The sequence below is a fragment of the Tigriopus californicus genome, chromosome 6 (genome assembly GCF_007210705.1).
Source record: "Tigriopus californicus strain San Diego chromosome 6, Tcal_SD_v2.1, whole genome shotgun sequence".
NCBI classification, from domain to species: Eukaryota; Metazoa; Arthropoda; class Copepoda; order Harpacticoida; family Harpacticidae; genus Tigriopus; species Tigriopus californicus.
The window spans coordinates 11,442,731-11,459,023 of NC_081445.1; the positions used below are offsets into that span (position 1 = coordinate 11,442,731).

Sequence of the window (16,293 nt, forward strand, 5' to 3'; positions counted from 1 at the left end):
GTAAAGTAAACAGTGGAATTAGCTTTTTGGCTACAGCGTATCAATTTCATTCAACGGGAAAGGGATCCTATGAAAGAACATTGTTAACACCGCCAAATGTAGTTCACTTTCTTTTTTTCTTTTGCTTTTCTTCCTTTTTGGTCATGTTTTGAAATGATGAAGTGAAATAATGCTAGAAAAATGCTAAAATGCTAGACAAGATCTCACAATGCTTGGACTATGCAAATAATGCTAGTTTGGTGCTAAAAAACAGAACAATGCTAATAAAAAAATTGCAATGCTAGCGGCTTTGAATTAATGCTAATTTTCAAAAATTAGCATCGAAAAATGCTACCTGGTCAGCCTGCTGTGTAGAGGTTTTGACTGTGGCATGAGTCAATTATAATAGTGTTGAAATTAGCAGAGCCGTTATATGATAAAATCAAAGGATAGATCTAGAAATTATTAAAAATGATTAAATTTGAAACTCCTTTTGGCCCAAAAATAGTTCAACTATTTGTGGAAAAAGGGGTGTCATTTTTATGTTTGACATGTCACTACGTATCCAAAAGATGGCGCTTGGGCCCAAAGAGTTACAACAAAACAAAGAAACTGATCCTGTGATCGCATCCTAAAGCATTGGCAATGCTAAATCCAAAGCAAGAATACTTTCAATGTTGCTGTGAAATGCGTTCCTTTTCAGAGCCCCTAGTAGCACAACATTAAATTTCATACTAGTAAAAATATGATATTTTGGCATTTGGCAATTTCTAGATGAGTGATCAAAGTACTTGAGATTCGACTTAGTTACTCAGAGAGAGAAACAAAAAAAGTAATGTTTGGGACAAGCATATTCCTTAATACTCTTTACTGTTTTCAGTTTTTTTTTTTTTTTGGATCATTGCAAAACAACAATTTCGAAATGGTTTGGTTTAGTTCCGTGTCACGATAAACGATGATGAGCATGAGCATTGGGTCAGGCTTTACAAAAAGAAACAAATTATTGCGCTTGAATTACCATTGCCCTGTTGACCACCTACCCCGAGTTCCGAAAACAATTTTTTGGTTCTAAATTTAGTAAAATTCATTCATTTTGCGAGATCTTTTGATTGAAGAATTTTGTTACTTTGAATGAGTGCATGATTCAAGAGACAGGAACATCCCAAATCCCTATCACTAGGTATCTGTGGGTAACCCTTAAATTCATATTTCATGGCATGAAAAAAGTCAGCAACAGACCACGGTGAGTTTCTTCAACCCTCATTGTGTTCTAGATTTCACGGTAAGAGAAAGTAATTTCCATTTAATATCTTCCGACTTAGAAGCTGTTCCACAGGCGTTATTATTTTGCAACTTGAAGGGTTGAAAATGACCTACACGAACCTATATCTGCCTTACGTAAGTATTGGAAAAAAAACCTTCGGTAGTACAGAATCGGGCCAAAATAGTAGCATAATTTTATTAATTTACACGCTTATGATTTGACATATTGTGCCTGCTTTTGCTGCTTCACTGCTGCCACACACTTGGCCATAGTGGGCGAGGCCTTGCTAATGGGGTCCGTCATGTAGAAGTCCTCGAGGACCTTGATCTTCACGTCGATCGATTGGTTCGAGATGGAGTTCTTGTTCTTCTCGGCCGCGTATTTGGCGCTCTCTTTGAAGAAATTGGCCTCTTCCAGCAATCCATACCTCGTCAAATTGGGGGCCACCTCGTTCAAACGGGCTCGGATCTCGGGAAGGGTGTCGTACGGAAGGGTTTCACCCACGACCTTAAAGTCAAAGATTTAAAGTATTAAGTGAAGGCATCATATTATAAAGGTTTGGTCTTATGGTTTGTTTGTAGAAACGTCCAACAAATTAAGAAGTCAGTTCGCCTGAAAGTCATTGGTGCTTTAGTTTTTTGGGTGAAATTTGCACTAATAGTTTGCGTCACTAAAATAAATGCAAAAAAACTCAACTTTTTGGCCTTTTGATCATTGTGAATCAATGTTTTAGATAAGACTATTTTTTTTTCATTAACCAAATTTTGCTGCATTTTCCTCCAGAACATTCTTAATTTGAAGCAAACACCTTCAAAAGAAGGTGATGACGTCATCAAATCACTTGTGCCAAGATCTCCTGTGGTTGTAATTATATTTTTGAATAATTCTTTTTTTTTTCCACAAGCGTTTTACTCCAATTCAAAAATATATCACTTTTCACGGCCTGGAACTGTTTATCATGAACATTTGCCTCTTGGTCTACCAAAACTGAGGTTCTTTTGTTCTACATTGTTTAGCTCGAATGTCGAAAAGGCACCTCGGTTTGCAAGTAATTCATATTCAACGCCCACCAGATAAAGTTTTCAGTACAAACATCAATTTAAAACTCACCTCAGACAAAGCTCTGATGATTTTCCAATCATCCCTACCCTGACCAGGTGGAGTCAGAGCGGGGATGGTTTGTTGAGCTCGACCCTCCATATTGACATAAGTCCCTTGTTTCTCCGTATATGCAGCACCAGGCAAGACACAATCTGCTAATTCAGCCCCAGCATCGCCATGGTGACCCTGATCCAAACAGAGGAAGAAGAATCAATTGATCAGTATCCCTTACACATGTCTTCAACGAATTGCTATCAAAGGGAGTTAATTCAGACGCTATTGGGATGTGCGTAATTGGTACAATGGTAAGGCACACTAACCTGATAGATAACAAAGCAATCTTTGGGCAAATCGGCTCGGGTGATTGCACCAGCATCGGCACCCAAAAGGAAGAGAACATCGGGTTTGGCCTCGCGAACGGCAGAGACACCAGCTTGATATCCGATATCTAAAGCAGCCACCTAAATACAAAACAAAGAGATTGTAAATTGATGTTGGAGGGGTTTCACACCTGAGAAACCAAAAGTTAGGGCTCAAACATTATTCGAATCAAATATCAAGTCAAATATCAGAACGTAGCAGATTTAAAAAACGGAACGTATAGAAGCGTTTGATGTGCGGTTTGAATTAGGAGGCATTTCAGAAAAAGGAGCGGAAGGATGAGGAAATGTCAAAATAGTTTTTCAACGATTTCATGAAATATTGCTTTACGAGTACGTACAACACTAATGTAGGCAAATTCAGATTGGTCTGAATTTTTTTAAATTAAAAATAAAAGAAAAAAAAATTTTTCACTGAGTAATTTAGACACAACTTTTATGAATAGACATTTTCAAGTTGGTGACAGCTTCGAAAAATTGATGACGCCATCTACCGTTCAAAGGTCCGGCTTCTTGGAAAGCGGCTCGTTTCAAATTAAGAATTTGGCATCATTTCAGTGTGTCTAAGGAATGGTTAAGCTAACATGTGCTTTCCACTCGTTCAAGCATTAGACTTTTGGCATTGAAAGAGCCAAATAAAATGTGACCTTTGTTTTGGAGGATTGAAAAGTCAACCCCAATGATGATGGAACTTTGATGAAAAATATAAATTGCATTGAAAAAATAATAACACGTGTGATTCAAGTTCGCCTTTAGCTCACATCAAGAGAACCGTGGGCTGTTGTACTACTTACCTGGCTAGCGACTCTGTGGAGAACATTGAGGACCTTCCACTCATCTGGACATCCACTTTGAGCCTTAATGGCTTCGGCCAACTTCTGAACGTGAGTATACACGGCGCCTCCATCTTCGCGTTGCAAGCACTCAGATCCCACAATCACAATGGGATTTTTGGCCGCGGCCAACTTCTTGAAGAAGGGATGCGATCCATTGGACAGCTCCTCAATGGCATTGGACGAATCCCCCAAATGCTACATCATGATGAGGGCAAACGAAGGTGTTAAACTTCACTCAAGTAAGAGTTTCTACAATTAGAGTTGGCCTTACTTCGTAATCGTAAGTGAGGTCTACTTTTGGACCAACCATGGCCACGTCCAATTCATTGTGGATCCAGCATTTCCTTAAACGAGCGTTAAACAGGGGAGCCTCGTATCTAGGATTGGTTCCAATTAACAAGACCAAATCCGCGTCTTCCACACCAGCAATACCAGTGTTTAGCAAGTAATTGGATCGAAAATCGGTACCCGTGCCATCCATGGGAAATATCTCTTCGGTGGCCAGAGTTTCGCATCCAAGACGGTTGAACATGTCTTTCAAGGCAATCAGGGCCTGAAACGTGAATGGTGTAGGAGGCACATTTTAAAGCTACTTACGGATTATAACTTTTTGGAGGGATTTTTCCACTACAATTGTCTACGTCTCCTAATTTCTTTTTAATTTCGCATCATTACAGGGCTTTGAAATTTCTTTGTATAAAAATATCCCACATGACCCAATTGCACAATTGCGAGTTGCTTACATTAAATCTTATTGGGTCGTCATCCAACATCAAAATGCAAACATTTAGGATAGGACGTTCAAGCCCATTCAATTTTTCAACTCGTTGATAAAGAGATGAGTTAGGGTGGCTTTACACTACGATCGAAAACCAGGATTGAATGCGGTTTGAGCATGGAAGTAGTAGGACTAGTGCTGGGGCGAGTCAAGACTTGGGTCCGAGGCCTTTCTAAAAAGACTCCAGTCCGGATTTGTGAAAAATGGTTTGGTTTAAATTTCGCAATATGAGTCTTTTTGTTCGACTTGAGTACAGTGAAAGACTAGAGTCCTCTGATAGACTCGCCCCAACACTAGTCCTACTTCAATTCTTAAACCGGATTCAAACCTGGTTTTCCATCCTAGTGTACATATAGCCGCCCTCAGAATAACTTTTTTTTACAAGTTGTACAACAAAAAAAGTTCGCGAAAAATTAACACTAACCTACTTTGTTAGCCCAAAATACGGTTTTTTTTCCCCTCTATTGTAAGCCAACTTTGGACCGAAACGCTCCCTAATCCTAAGGATAAAGAAATCTTGCAAATAAGAACTTAAGCCCAAATAAGGGCTTATTTGGCACTCTTCATCAAAACATGCCAAATTATTGAGTAATTTTCTCTGAGTGGTTCAAATTCATCAGGTCTGTGACACTCAATATTTTCCAAGATGTCTTCGATTATCAACACCTACTTTCATTTCTGGTTTTGCTTGAAGTCATGAAGTAAAAAAAGAAAAAGACAAATAAAGCTATGAAAGGTTATTAATTCTAATGGCCTAAAGAAATACGTCATGTTTGAGAGACCGCCAATTTCAAATTGCATAACCACTAAAAGGGTCTCTTGTGATGTGCAATTGATCTTTTGATAGATAAGCTTCCTATTTTAACGTACAAATGAGCTGTTTTTAGCAAAATCTTTCACTTTCAATTCAGTTGGTTGGATATTCAAGGCAAGAAGATATAAAAGGAAGGATCTTTGGAAGCTGTAAATCTTCCAAAATCATGGATCAGTCAGGCTTCAGGGATTTTCTTTGTCATAAAACACGGGAATTCTTATATTTCATTTTAGACTATTTTATTGGCCGTTTCAGTTACCCATTTTTGGGTCAATTTGCTAACTGACAGCCCATTTAGGTGCTTATGGCCATTTCACTTAGCAAAATTTTGNTGCTGGGGCGAGTCAAGACTTGGGTCCGAGTCCTTTCTATAAAGACTCCAGTCCAGATTTGAGATAAATGGTTTGGTTTAAATTTCGCAATATGAGTCTTTTTGTTCGACTTGAGTACAGTGAAAGACTAGAGTCCTCTGATAGACTCGCCCCAACAATAGTCCTACTTCAATCCTCAAACCGGATTCAAACCTGCTTTTCCATCCTAGTGTATAGCTAGCTGCCCTTAGAATAACTTTTTTGTTCAACTTGCAGAAAAACAGTTTGCGAAAAATTAACACCAACCTACTTTGTTAGCCCAAAATACGGGGTTTTTTTTCCTCTATTGTAAGCCAACTTTGGACCGAAACGCTCCCATACGCTCCAATTCTTATGTTTCATTTTAGAGTATTTTATTGGCCGTTTCAGTTACCCATTTTTGGGTCAATTTGCTAACTGACAGCCCATTTAGGTGCTTATGGCCATTTCACTTAGCAAAATTTTGGTTGCATTTTTGGCTATTCTGATTTGCCAGAAATCAGCACCTCTACCCATCACTTGGCGAAAGGATTAGTTTTTACTTCAACCATCAATTCAACTCAAATATTCGCAATGAATAAGTTCATCCATGAGCAAGACATAAGCCAGTTCTTGACCAAAATTCCCGATCAACATTACAATCAAGGGCTAGCCAGATCCGCCAACGCTAATTCGTTGTTGGATTAGATATTACATGAACTTGAAGCTAAATCATACATGAAAAATGGGCTCGAATTGTTGAGGACTTCATTCCCGGTACTCGCAAATACACAGAAACTGACGAACAGATAAAGATCTCACCTCAGCATCGACCTGGCCACCCGCAACGGCGGCCATCTTATCGCCGGCCGTGGAGTCCAAAACCTTGGCCACGGTCACGATGGCCTCCTCCCAAGAGCAAGGGGTCAATTCGCCGTTGTTGTTCTTGATCATCGGTTCAGTGAGACGTTGACGCTTCAAACCATCGCAAGCGAAACGAGATTTGTCCGAAAGCCACTCCTCATTGATGTCCTCATTCATGCGCGGTAAGATCCTCAACACCTACAGGAATAATCAGTTGACATAAATCATCCGTTCAATTGAGAAGAAAAAAAAACAACCTCTGTTTTAAAACCAAGATTTGTACTGATTTCATCACTGATATACAAAGTAAAACCAAATACCCCTTTGGTTTAAAACAGAGGGTGTTGGAAAAGCGGCTGCGTTTGCCACCTCTTTGTTGAATGTTTGCTGGTGAGTATATCGCTCAATTTTGATTACCTCTCCAGTTCTGTGTGTGACGACAATGTTGCTTCCCATGGCATCCAAGACATCGATGGTCTCCGTTTTTCGTGTCTCCCAAGGTCTGGCCATGAAGGCGTAGGGTTTGGAGGTGAGTGCTCCCACGGGACAAAGATCAATCACGTTGCCGGACAACTCCGTCATCAACATCTTCTCCACATAAGTGCCAATCTAAAACGAAACAGGATTTATTTGGACTTATTCAATTACTTGAGCGATAATCTCGTGCTCAGATGAAGTCTCGAAAAATGGTTTTTGGACATGTGTTTAGCTATCCCAAATGGAGAGTTTCGACGGATTATTTGATTGCTGGAGAGTCCAGAAAAAAATAAATATAAACAACGATCTTTGAGATAGAAAAAGCACAGACAAAGATGTTTATCCTGAATGATACCTGCATCTCATTCCCACGTCCAGTGGTTCCGAGGTCTTCACATCCGGCCACTTCAGAAGCGAACCGCACACAACGGGTACAATGGATGCACCTCGTCATAACGGTCTTGACCAAGGGACCCAGATTCTTGTCCTCCACAGCCCGTTTCCCGCAGATATCGTTGTCCGTGAAACGAGATCGGTCCGAGCCAAAGGCCATGGACTGATCTTGCAAGTCGCACTCACCACCTGAATAAGGGGAAAAATGGTTACGAAATGGATGGAGTTGTGAGGGAGTTTGTAATAGAGGTTTGTACTAGGTCTTCTCGTCTCGATTCTTTTTTTGAGCACTGGAAATGGAAGAAGCGTCCATTTTGGGTCAGCTATCCACAAATTTCTTCTTTTTTCTTTTTTTAGAGGAATGAGCAGCTTTTAAATTTGAGCCCTAGTTGGGCGAGCATTCTTCTTCTCATAACACTGTTTAAGAGTGTGGTCAAAAGTCAAGACTCTAAAAGTTGCTCAGATTAAAACATAAATCCACTTTAAGCAATGAGATAGTTTTCTTGGAAACATAATCAACAGATGTTATGACTCTGTTACGTTTTTCCATTGATATTTCATCAAAATCCATAGAACAAAAGCTGAGATCTTCTTACTTTGCATCTGATTTGACCACAATACGCAATACGTATATCATTGCATATGTACTACGTATGCTTTTTCAAATGGCCCACAAATTAATGAAAATTTTTGAAGCGTACATATTTCACAGTTGAGATATCGGTTCAATCAGTTTTGATCTTTAATTTCTTTTAACGCTAACTGTATCAAAAAATCTGTAGAACGTAAAGATCCACCAACTTTGATACGTTGGTCGATCAAATGAAATATTAAAATAAAAGTTAACTAAAATAAGTTTCTCATCTTGAACGGCTGGGATTTCCATTCGCCAAAGCGGTCAGGATTTCCGCAAAAATACAAAAAAAAATAACCGCAACTAGACATGAGCCAACATTTAATCAGAACTTATCCCCACCCTGTCCTCGAAACTGACCTTGGTCACAAATGGGACAATCCAGAGGATGGTTCACCAACAAGAACTCCATGACACCTTCCCGCGCTTTCCGCGTGAAATCCGAATTGGTCTTGACCTTCCAACCGTTCATCACGGGCATGGCACAAGCCGCCACGGGTTTGGCCGATTTTTCTACTTCCACCAAGCACATGCGGCAATTACCGGCAATGGACAAACGGTCGTGATAGCAAAACCTCGGGATCTCCACACCAGCCAGAGCAGCCGCCTATAGAAACAAGAGTATATCTCAAAACAATCAATTGGAACGAGCGAGGTTTCTTTTAGAACTAAGTCATGATATCTGCTGAGCCTGGTTAAATGGTCTGTTCGAATTTTCGACTTTACTTCTTTTGATGTTGCCTGGTTAACAGGCTTTTTCACCCCCATTCCACTTAATACACTAACTAATACTGTTGCTCACAACAGAGTGCCACTCCAGACTTGGCATAATAAATCGTTCCTTTTCTCGATTGAAACCACAGAGGACTTGAGACCTTCGAACCCCATGAGAGTTCACACAAGAGTCACAATTCATCAATGACCTGGTGGGTCACTTGACAAGACAGGTGGTCGTGTTTGGGATAAAGAGATTTTACCTGGAGGACGGTGGTGCCCGGATCCACCAAGACTTTCTTGCCATCGATGAAGCATTCGACTTTGGTGGGAGCTACGGCGGCATAGTCTCGTTTCACGGCGGCCGCCACGCCCCGTGGGACCACGCCTGAGGAGGCGGATGAAGCCAAACGAGGAACACGGCTCAACATCCTGTCCAATCACTGAAACACCACAAGAGGATGATCATTCATGAGGGGTCTTTTACCATGACATCAGGACACTGGAAAAGCCCCATCATTCTAGTCAAAAATGAATAGGGCTCTTTAATCATGTCCATGGAAAAAGCCAAATGATAAGCATAGAAAACTAGTGTCTATATATATATATATATATATCTAGCCATTTTGATACCGAATAACTTAATATTCATACACCAATGAAGGTACAAAGCACAACATTATGTCAATAAGGTGTTATGTAAAGTGAACAACATGGCTTATCACACGCTATCCGTCAATAGTAAGTAAACTCACCCAGTGGAATGTGTCTTCAGGCTTTAATTGAGTGTGTTAAAGCTGTCCAAGGAGGGATTCCACCCTCAAGAGTCTCTGAACTACCTTTTTTGTGTAAGACTTGTGGTGATGTGATGATGTTAGCTGTCGCAATGGTCGACGACTGCTCAACAACAAATGATTGCATTCCCAGAGGGCGCTAGAGTCATCCTGGCGCCCATGGCAGCCCTGATCCAGGTTTGGGTCCAAATCAAGTGTTTTATGCGCTGGATGTACCATGGAATTGGTATTTTTCCATATGGATGGGTGCATGCATTAATTTAGAGCTATTTTTTTAAGTTTTGGTTATTGTTATGAGATATTTGGTTGGCAGAGTAGCTTGAACTGAGGCAACACTGACGTCAACTTCAATTCCAGGCACCAAAATTTGGCTGTCATAAAAGAAGAGAGATTTCGATTTAATTACTTTGATGACCAATCCAGGTATCGAAATCAAGTTTTTGCCATGGACATTACTTCGGTTGAAAAACCGCTGGGCACGTAGACTGCAAAAAAATATGGGAAAAAATTGAACCAAGATGCAGAATCCTAATTACTATTTAGGAGGAATTGCACTGCATTTTTCTCCAAATTTCTTGTTTTTCTCTTCAAATATTAATAGATAGGGTTGCGACATTGATATTTCATCCCGGAATTTAATCAAAAAACACAATTCGAATAATCCGACATTTCGAGAAATTGGAGAAAACATTTTTTGCAAATCAATTTGGGCAAGCAACAAAAAATAGTATTTCAATGGTTCTAGGACAACTCAACCCATGACAATTCGACCCAACCGACAACTCGACCCAGCGGGCAACTCGACCCATGACAATTCGACCCAACCGACAACTCTACCCAACCGACAACTCGACCCAGCGGGCAACTCGACCCAGCCGCCGACAAGTCGACCCAGCAGACAACTCAACCCATTACAGATATTAGGCCCAACATGTTGGCTTACAAACAGTTCATACTTAAGGAGCAAAATTGAAACTGTGATGTGAAACGTGTCAAAATTTCAAAAGATTTACACAATTCCAATTCATCATTTGATCTGTAAAAGCAAGTTATAATTACATCAATCAAGGTGTGAATATCAAGTTTGATAATGTTCTAATCAAACTTGATTTTTTATTCAATGCCTTACTGAAGCTAACATCTTTGCATGCACATGGAATGTTGACTCATCAAGCTTTAGTTTTGCTCTGTAATCATGGTTTTTGGCCAAGATGCTGTTTAGTTATTGTCCTGGGTCGAGTTGTCTGCTGGGTCGAGTTGTCCCGTCACCTTTTTGAACTTGTGGTGAAATGCATTATGTTTGAGGATTAATGTTCCTTATTGCGCTTATTAGCAGGTGTTAGTCGTACCTCAAGAAAAGGAACAGATTGCGGTTTCAGTTACTTAAAGGCAAAATGAATCTAGTAGAGCCAAGAATGAGGACTCGGTGACCAAAGGTCTGGATGAAAGGCTACCTCCCATTGCTTTTGCAGAGACTTGTCTTGGGGAAAGCGATAAAATGCGATGTTCGCATTATCGACGGATCGCCCATTTGAGAGGTTGTGGCAATAATGCGCTACACACAATGTGTCGATAAAACTACGATTCACAGCACAATTCGAGCCTCACAGTCTCATAGTTTGGACTTGGAAACTTCTCCAACTTTCTGCGACCAGTGAGAGTTCATCGGAAGAATCAAGAAGAATTGCTCCAACATGATAGAGAGTAACCAAACCGAGCAATTTTGAATGAGTAACAGACCAACTTAGCTCTTTTCGGGGGGCAAATTTGTCAATCAACAGCTGAAAAAACAAGGTACAGTTCGATTTGAAAACAAAAATTGGGATTTCGGCATCAAAATGAAAAAGGAACGATCAAGAAGAATAGCAACAAGCCAAATTTGATCGCCCTGATATGCGAGGAGCGAAAACAGTGACTCCACATAGGTATGAGTATAGATGCCCTGGGCATAGATACGCGAGGTTGAGTATACGTCATAAAATTCGACCGATCTGATTGGCTGCCAATTATCAACGAACATGGGCTTTGTTTGGAAACCTTCTCAACAGGGAGTCAGTAGCTTCTAAAAAGAGGTCACCAATTGCATTGCATATTACGGTAAGGCGTTGAATGATTTATGACAAACTTGATCCACCATGAATTTAACCAGCTCGTCCCACACGGTTAAGAGTGTTTTTTGTCATTACAATGGTATTAGTGTGTTATTGCTCAATAAATTGTAGTAGTTGACACACTGATCTTTCGCAAGCTGCCTGTCTCAAGTTCAACTAAAGCACTTCAAAAAAGAAAGTTCAACCATATACAACAAATTATATTGTAAAATATGAAGGGACTTGTTTCTTGAGAGACTCAGGAAGCTCACAAGTGATAATGTTAATCTGAATAATCTAATGAAATATTATACCAATCTAATCTTATGAAAAAATGGGTTCAGAAACGATTTAGAAAGTAACAAAATACTAGTATTAATCTAAAATGCCATATCCATGAATCTTCAAGTAAAATTTGGCAGTGTCATTGAAAAAAAATTAAATGATCCTTGTCATAACAGAACTCTTTCTTATACAGCGCATCAGTTCAAAATCTGTTCGGAAACTTTTTAGTTCTACTAATCGTTCACATTTTTGAAGTGAACATCGCGCGTCTCTGAATCCAGGGTCTCTAGGTATGAGATCCATTTCTTGCACCATTTATGTCAAATCGAACCGTTCTAAAGAGGGAGGTAATGACTCATCTGCATTGACCTAACATGAATGTTTATTGTTCAACTCGGATCGATTTTGAATTAGGCTCATACCTTCTTCAATGGTTTTGTATAGGATCATTGTTTCCACCACTACAAAGCCGACTCAACTCATCTCGTCGGCACAATTCAAATCCATAAGGCAACAATGAATGCAGTATGTTGCTGTTGATTAAAATCATTGCTGATAATTAAAATTATCACTTTATTAAAGACCAAAATCATTTTTCACTAGTTCTTGCACTCCTCTGGCTCTGTTCTTTTGCCAGTGTTTAGAAAAGCGAGTAGACTGTGATAATTGTCTTAGTTATCCCTCTCTAAAATGCCCAAAATCAGGATGCCAGCCATATTTTTTCCTGAATTTCCTTCATTTGACATGCCCTATACGGTAAAAATTCCACGCCTACAAAGATTGAAGAAGTAGATCCAGTGTTGATGCAATCCGATCTAATCCTAGCCTAACCTTTCGGTTGTAAGGGCCTGGGGACGCCTAGACTGCAGTTCAAGCATGCGAGAGTCGTTTGCAAGGGTCTGGGGGCGACTAGGCCGCAGCGCAAGCCACCACTTACCATATTATCTTCAGAGCACGTCCCTAGGCTTGCACGGTTACCAGAATTTCATGGTCGACTGAATAGGGATCCGATAGGGACTGGAGAGCCATGAATCAGTCGATGTAGTTTATCTCGACTTTGCCAAGGCCTTTGACAAGGTAGATCATGGCCTTTTAGTTAACAGGCTCCATGAGATTGGGATCCAAGACAAGGTTCTCAATTGGCTAAGTAGTTTCATTTGTGGTAGGAAACAATTAGTTATGGTTGAGGGATCCCTTAGTGACATACATGATGTCAAGTCGGGTGTCCCTCAGGGCTCCATTTTGGGTCCTCTCCTTTTCATTATCTTCATTGCTCCGCTCCAGAAGCTTGGTAGTAGTAATGTCAGTATCTCTTCTTATGCTGATGATACAAAATTGGTAGTTGGTAGGAATGGTCAGGATTCTGGTTGTCTGGCAAAGGTCCTAGACCAAATTTATTCCTGGGTTGCTGCGAGTAACATGGCCTTGAATGGAATGAAATTCCGCTCAATGACCTTTGGGTCGACGCCATTAGACACTCCACTATTAGATGATGAAGGTAAGGACATTGAGCAGGTCTCATCCATGAAGGATTTAGGTGTAGTCCTCCAAGATAATGGAAAGTTCGATGAGCATATCCAGTTGAAAGTTGGTAAGGCTTTTCAAACATGTGGTTGGATATATCGCACGTTTAAGTCCAGAGATAGTGTCACGATGCTAACTCTGTACAAGTCGATTGTTCAGCCGCATCTTGAATATGCCTCTCCCATTTGGGCTCCAATTAGTTCAGCAGGTTTGCAAAAGCTCGAGCAGGTCCAAAGATGTTTTACTAGGAACATTGAAGATATGAGAGAGCTCTCGTATTGGGAGAGGTTAGAAAGGTTGGGATTGTACAGTACTCAGAGAAGGTACGAAAGGTATCTGATATTGTACGTTTTCAAAAGCATTCATGAGCTTTGTCCCAACCCAGGATTTAGGGTCAATTGTAGTGACCGTAGAGGCTTAATGTGCGTTTTGAGAGCACCTTCAAGCCCTCGAGAATCCAGGCTAGTTAAAACAATGAAGTCCAACTCTCTTCTTTCTCGGGCTCCTTCATTGTTCAATTTGCTGCCCTCAAATATTCGTAGGGCTTATGTAGGCGTTGATCCAGTAGGAGGATTTAAGTCAGACTTGGATATATTTTTGACTAAAATTCCGGATCAACCTTATATTCAAGGATTAGCCAGATCAGCCAATTCTAATTCGTTGGTCGATCAAATAATATATATAAATAAAAGTCAAGTAAAATAAATAATCTTCTCGTCTTGAATTGCTGGGATTCCAATCCCGGTAGCGGTAAGGAAGTCTGCAAAAAAAAAATCATATACTGTATTTCATTCCAGCGATCAAGCCCTACATTTTTCAGCTCTGACTTGACGTTGCTCACACTTTTGACCTAAGGATAACGACTGTACAAAATAATGGAAAGTTCGATGAGCATATCCAGTTAAAGGTGGGTAAAACTTTTCAAATGTGTGGTTGGATATTTCGCACGTTTAAGTCCAGAGATAGAATCACCATGCTAATTCTGTGCAAGCTGATTGTCCATCTGCATCTTAAATATTTTATTTGTTTTATTTGCAAAATATTAAACGTCATTATTGTTGGTGTTTTAGCAAAAATAGTAATCAAATGGTAGGGGGGATTTTCTTGAGAGCAAGTCCAGCAAATGCCTTGTTCAGTTGCATGTAGGTGGAACTCTTAATTTTTTACAATTGGACTGGTGATCTGAGTCACCTATTTTGCTACTGATTTTTGATCATTTCATCATTCAAAGTGAATTGCAAGGGATGGCTAGCATTTGGCCGCTCCTCCAGAACCAAGTTGGCATCAACTTAAAATTCATTTCCATCCTTCAGTTAAGGTATCAGCCAAAGGTCTTAAATTGGACACCGCCCAAAGCTTCTAAACCCGCAACACATTTCATCCGGGAGTTGACAGTCTCTTTCAGGACAATGATGTGGTAATGATGTGAAGTGTAAGTGCATTCCAAGTTCCAGAGGGAACTCCAGATACCTCTTCTGATATTGGGTCCACGTCGAGTTGATTATATTGAAATCCATACCGTCTTCCCAAATTCAAACTGAGGGAGAATGGAAGACAAGAAAACACGTGTAACAAGCCGGAGTTGTAGTTTTGCTAAGGAAATTCGCCCGATGAGATAGCCAATTCTGGAGCTGGCTTTTGCTCATTTGAGCTCTAACGAGTTCAGCAGGTTTGCAAAAGGTCGAGCAGGTCCAAAGATCTATTACCAGGAACATGACAGGTATGAGAGAAATTGAGAGAGAATTGGCAAAGGCTTGAACGTTTGAGACTATACAGTGTTCAGAGAAGGTACAAAAGGTATCTAATAATGTATGCTTTCAACAGCATCCATGATCTTTGTCCCAACCCAGGTTTTAGAGTCAATTCTACGTAGTGACTAGAGGCTAAACGTGCGTTTTGAGTGCACTCAAGAATCCAGGCTGGTTAAAACAATGAATTCCAACCTCTCTTCCTTCCTGGGCTCTGGGTGTTCTGGGTGAGCTCATGTTCTTTCTCATTTATGTTATTCTAGTCACATGTAGAAATAAACTATACTAGTCAATTACAGTTATCGATTATCGTGCAACTCATAGGTGTCAATAACTTAACATGGCGCATTCGGTTAACCGGTTGTGACCCTCTGTCCCCCCCAATTGACTCTCTATGTCCAAGGAATTGAGCAAGTGAGGCTCTCTCCTTGGAGGGGATTGAGCTTGGACGCTGTGGGGGCAATAGGGCAGGCTGGCAAGGACCGTGATGGGTTGGCCCGTGACCCAAGGGTGTGGCAACCCATGACCCGATTGGTGGTGCGAACCATGACCCGATTGGTGGTGCGAACCATGACCTGATTGATGGAGTGACCAATGACCCAATGATGGGGCAACCTGTGACCCGATAGTGGGGTGACTGTGACCGGATTGGTGGAGCAACGCGTGACCCAATGGCGGGGCGACCCGTGACCGACAGACGAACTTGATCATGAGTCAGATGGATACCAAGAAAAATAACCAAGAATAAGTTGTGAATAATAATAAGTATTCTTTGTAGATCAATTGTGCTTTTACATATTATCAAAAAACCAACCGGAACGACTTTGTATCAGGGTGTACATACGACTTTTAGAAAATGGACCCTGTAACTGACAACTGTATTTGTTGTTCCGGCTTGGGATGACATTACATTTTTTTATTATTCTTCGGTGTTTTTTACCATTTTATTAACCTTTTAACCGCGGCTCTACTGTTCCGCACCGAGGTAAACATTAGTACATGCATTTCAACGCATACCGTTTGATTGCTTCATTTTTAAGAGATAAGGTCTTCCTTCAATTATTAAGCAATCTCCAACCTGACAATTCAACTGATATAAACGGACAATATGGGCCCAGCCAGTTGTTCAATGTTTTGAAATAACGAGCCTATAATGAACATACACTTCTGTTTTTGGCTAAGATTAGGACAGAAGCTCATCATAACAAACAGTTCTCGAAAATACAACCTTGGAAAATTCCAAGAAGAACGTAACCCCGGCTTGTGGGAACCAAACAAATGGAAGATGT

At 40.5% G+C, this 16,293-nt stretch overlaps 1 protein-coding gene across 1 annotated transcript; it reads right to left on the reverse strand.

Moving 5' to 3' along the window:
• Positions 1–1,424: 1,424 nt before the first annotated feature.
• On the reverse strand, positions 1,425–9,476 carry LOC131881779 (NADH-ubiquinone oxidoreductase 75 kDa subunit, mitochondrial-like). Its single transcript, XM_059228736.1, has 11 exons — positions 9,319–9,476; positions 8,827–9,006; positions 8,210–8,456; positions 7,178–7,404; positions 6,763–6,954; positions 6,304–6,543; positions 3,832–4,113; positions 3,519–3,755; positions 2,665–2,805; positions 2,354–2,530; positions 1,425–1,750 (listed from the first exon to the last, which is right to left on the reverse strand). The coding sequence occupies exons 2-11, from the start codon at positions 8,992–8,994 to the stop codon at positions 1,454–1,456; spliced, it is 2,208 nt and encodes a 735-aa protein (XP_059084719.1). The 5' UTR covers positions 8,995–9,006; positions 9,319–9,476; the 3' UTR covers positions 1,425–1,453.
• Between the last annotated feature and the right edge of the window lie 6,817 nt (positions 9,477–16,293).

What these genes read in the sequence shown, in the direction of transcription:
- LOC131881779 (XM_059228736.1), bottom strand. Translation starts at nt 8,994, where the DNA reads ATGTTGAGCCGTGTTCCTCGTTTGGCTTCATCCGCCTCCTCAGGCGTG. An exon ending in CGGGCACCACCGTCCTCCAG is followed by an intron (nt 8,457 to 8,826) that starts GTAAAATCTCTT and finishes TTGTTTCTATAG; the next exon opens with GCGGCTGCTCTGGCTGGTGT. An exon ending in TTGTCCCATTTGTGACCAAG is followed by an intron (nt 7,405 to 8,209) that starts GTCAGTTTCGAG and finishes CCCCTTATTCAG; the next exon opens with GTGGTGAGTGCGACTTGCAA.